The sequence below is a fragment of the Hyperolius riggenbachi genome, chromosome 8 (assembly GCF_040937935.1).
Source record: "Hyperolius riggenbachi isolate aHypRig1 chromosome 8, aHypRig1.pri, whole genome shotgun sequence".
In the NCBI taxonomy this organism is placed as follows: domain Eukaryota; kingdom Metazoa; phylum Chordata; class Amphibia; order Anura; family Hyperoliidae; genus Hyperolius; species Hyperolius riggenbachi.
The window spans coordinates 258,043,542-258,047,705 of NC_090653.1; the positions used below are offsets into that span (position 1 = coordinate 258,043,542).

The 4,164-nt window shown below is 37.7% G+C and overlaps 1 protein-coding gene across 1 annotated transcript; it reads right to left on the reverse strand.

Moving 5' to 3' along the window:
• Window positions 1–335: 335 nt before the first annotated feature.
• Window positions 336–2,898, reverse strand: LOC137527471 (olfactory receptor 5F1-like). The gene is made up of 3 exons (XM_068247985.1): window positions 2,838–2,898; window positions 2,719–2,748; window positions 336–1,228 (listed from the first exon to the last, which is right to left on the reverse strand). The coding sequence occupies exons 1-3, from the start codon at window positions 2,896–2,898 to the stop codon at window positions 336–338; spliced, it is 984 nt and encodes a 327-aa protein (XP_068104086.1).
• Between the last annotated feature and the right edge of the window lie 1,266 nt (window positions 2,899–4,164).

Below are 4,164 nucleotides of genomic sequence, written 5' to 3' on the forward strand. Positions count from 1 at the left end.
ATTTTTAAAATAATTTTTCAGCACTCTGCAATTTGCAAAGTACCAAAAAGTAGGCAGAAAAGTACTATCAGAATTATTCTCAGTACTCTCTTGCTTGCTGATGGCTTAAAAAGTCATTTTTGATAAGTTGTAAAAATAGCACCTAGGAGAAGAAGTTAATTGAATAGGTGAGATAACTCAACAGAAAAGCTTTGTGAATCAGCCCCCAAGACTTTGTTGCTCAGAAAGGTGTAAGAAACAAGTCACTAAATATATACATAGCTATACAAAAAGGAAACAAAGGAAATAAGAAAAAGTAAAAGGAGGATGCAGAAAATGTCATTCATTTTCACCTTCTAAAGTCTCTTCCTTGGAGCATTTTCATCACTAGAACTTTTGAGAGGTCTGACCTTTAATCTACACATTAAGTGCTCTTTATCTAGCATCAAACTGCGTCTTAGAACTATCAAGGCTGCAAGAACCTGTTTGTTCCGAAGGCTGTAAATTACAGGATTTAGCATAGGGGTCCCCGTGGAGTAGATCATAGATACCACAGAATCCAAGTTTTGGGAAGAACTATTACTCGGCAGAAGGTACATGAATGTGAGGGCTCCAAAGTAAAGGATAACCACTGTAACATGGGAAGCACAAGTGGAGAAGGTCTTCTGTCTATTAGACTTACACTGGATCCTTAAAATGGCCACCAAGATAAAAACATAGGACACGAGGATGAAGATGAGGCAACTAACTCCAAACACAGCAGCTGAAATTGTGGCCAAGAGGTCACTGAGTCGGGTGTCCGAACAGGAGAGACGAATGAGAGGTTGGACCTCACAGTAGAGTCGTTCTAATGAGTTTGAGTAACAAAACCAAAGACCCGATGTAACCGCAGTGTTGATTGAAGAGTTAAGAAGCCCACTCAGCCACGCCAATGATTCCAGGTAAAGACACACTGCTCTGTTGATGATGGTCGTATAGTGCAAGGGGTGGCAGATGGCCACATAACGATCTAAAGCCATGGAAGCCAGAAGTATGCACTCAGTGGTGGCACAGAGTGTGAAAAAGTAGACCTGGGCCATGCAACCAGCAAACGATATCACCACTGATCCTCTTGCAATTCCAGACAATATATTTGGAATGGTGATGGAGGTATAGCATATTTCCAAGAATGAAAGGTTCAATAAGAAAAAATACATGGGAGTTTGTAGCTGACTGTTGATTCTCACCACCAAAATAATGAGACCATTGCCTACAATGGTTAGGATGAAAATAGTCAAAAATACAACGAACATCCCCCACTTATATTTGAAGAAATATGAAATTCCATGAAGGATGAATTCAGTCACATTGGTCAAATTATTTGTTCCTACTGGGGGTTCGTTTTTCATCCTGCATTGATTTCATGGAGACAAAAAGAAAAAGTCTTAAAAAATGTTTTTTTTAATTCTGCATTTTGCAGATTTCAGTGACAGTGTTATTCTATGCATTCACTTTTGTGGTTAGAACCCGATGGCTTCACCACTGGTTATTTTTCCACGCAAGACACCTCAAGGATGGCAAAATATTTAACTGTTTGCCTCACTACAAACTCTTTCAAAGGATTAGTATTTATTTCTAAAGATGCCCATACAACTATCCTCTTGGAGTACAACCTTTAATATCTCTCCTACTTGGTCAGACTGGTGCAAAACAGCCCAAGAAATAAAAAAAAACCACTGTGTGTATCTCATATTGAGAAGTTTCTTAGAATCACATGGCAATGGTACCTCACTCCTATCAGTATATCCAGATTCTTTCCGGAGACAACTCCAAATTGTTGGAGATCATGTATCCACACAGGCTCCCTCTCACACATTCTCTGGTCACGCCCTTTAGTATAACCCCTGTGGAAGAGCATTGAACAGTACATTAATCAATTACCCATCAAGACCAGTCCCCTACCACCTCAATTAGCTCTCCATTATCTTAAAAATGATTGCTTACCTTCGCCATTTAAAGAGAATCTGTAACCTAAAAACCTCATACAAATAAACATACCAGCCTGTAGGTTTTCATCTCCTGTCCCCCTCTGTCACATTTTCGCTGCGCCCCACCAGGATCCTGGCCCAAAAAAAGCAGTTTTATAAACTGTTTTTGTAAACAAAAAATATGTCTGCCAAACAGGAAGTTCATCATACTATTACATGTTACTGTAAACTGCATTACAGTTTCCATGAAAGGTATTGAACAATAAATTAAGCCTTTAACGTTTATTTCGTAGTTTAGAAGAAGTTTTACCTTGTAAAGAATGCTGCAATCTTTAGTATTGATTACTGATAGCAGGTCCGTGTCTGCATTCTGCAATAGTCTATGAGCTATGCTTCTCACAATTATCAGCTTTAATCAGTAGAGGATACTGAGCTACTGAGAGCAGGGAATGTATGAGCTCTGCTTTTCACAGTTTTTAGTGTGTGAAAGACTCAAATCAAGGCTGTCAGTGTAACCTCCTCCTGTCTGTAAACAATTACAGCCACTTCCTCTTTGGGCCGACAAGCTTGACAAAGGAGAGTAATTTTGATTTATTACAGCAATGGAGCAACTAAAAAAGGCTGCTAGTATACTCCCTCTGTATAAATTACTTGTATGTGAAAATGAGAGCCCCCTGCAGTGTGCGGGAGACGGTAGCGAGATATGCTCGAGTTAAATCACCTATCCACCATCTGCATTCCGATGCCTCAATGCTGCATTTCATCTTCTTACACTTCTGACTTCTATGCCGGAACTTCTGCTCTGAAGGTGGAAATGTGAAGAAATGGAACACAGCATGGAACACATCGGAATGCAGGCTGTGGCTAGGCGAGTTAACCCCGCACACCTACTGTCGTCGTCTCCCACACACTGCAGAATGATCTCGCTTTTCGCTAGAACATTCTCGCTCATCCCTACATATAAGAGGTTCATTAGTCCCACAATAGGATACACTATACATTTTTTCCTCAAGGACTAAGAAAAAGAATCATCTGCACCAACCACTATACTACCAAAGAATGGCCAAAGATATTGTAGCACCGCTTATCAGTATGAAATAATTACATTCTTTATTATGCACAAAAATTATAATACATATTAGGTAGACATAAAAACTTAAAAAAAAGAATAATATACCCCACCACATCAATTGATAATTCATATATGCATAATTCATATGGTAAAGGTATACAATGAGCAGCACCTAGGATAATTATTGAGGTAATAGTTTCAGAAAGTGCATATAATGTAAGTCTGGGGGCTACACAAAAATTGCTTTGCTTTGCAATTAGCAATGTGATTTTATGTGAAAACAAAACACATTCCTGAGAATTCCCCATGAGGAGTTGGACTACTCTAAAACTTTTTGTTTTTAGGGTAATAATACATCCTGTAACTGACAGTGATATAGAATTAAAATAATGTTATAGTGACTTTAACTCTGCAGCAAATGAACAAATTAAATGCATGTATTTGTACCCTCATCATCAGATATAAAAGAATGACAATAACTGTTTATAGAATAAGAAAAATACAATATGTTAAAGAGGAACTCCAGTGAAAATAATGTACTAAAAAAAGTGCTTCATTTTTTACCATAATTATGTATATATGATTTAGTCAGTGTTTGCTCATTGTAAAATCTTGCCTCTCACCGATTTACATTCTGACATTTATTACATGGTGACATTTTTACTGTGGGCAGGTTATGTAGCTACTCCTAGCTGTTTTGGCTGTTAGAGACAGCTGTAAACAGCTAATTCCTGTCTGTGAACATTGTTACATTGTGGCAGTTTGCCCAGAGTACCACGGTACTCAGAGCTTCTTGTGGGAGGGGTTTCATCACAAAATCTGTCATACAGCGCCCCCTGATGGTCTGTTTGTGAAAAGCATTCTATTTCTCATGTAAAAGGGGGTATCGGCTACTGATTGGGATAAAGCTCAATTCTAGGTTGGAGTTTCTCTTTAATACATATATTAATAACTGTTTATAGAATAAGAAAAATACAATATGTTAATACATCACACTCTAAAAAGAAATCTTAGAAAGTCAGTATAAAGTCAGTATAAATTATGTTTCTTCAATGGATAGAAACTCTTTTTGGGACATTCACCTTTCCAAATATATTTATGTTTTTTAAATCTTTATATTCTATAAGAAAGCTAGGTTTATATTTG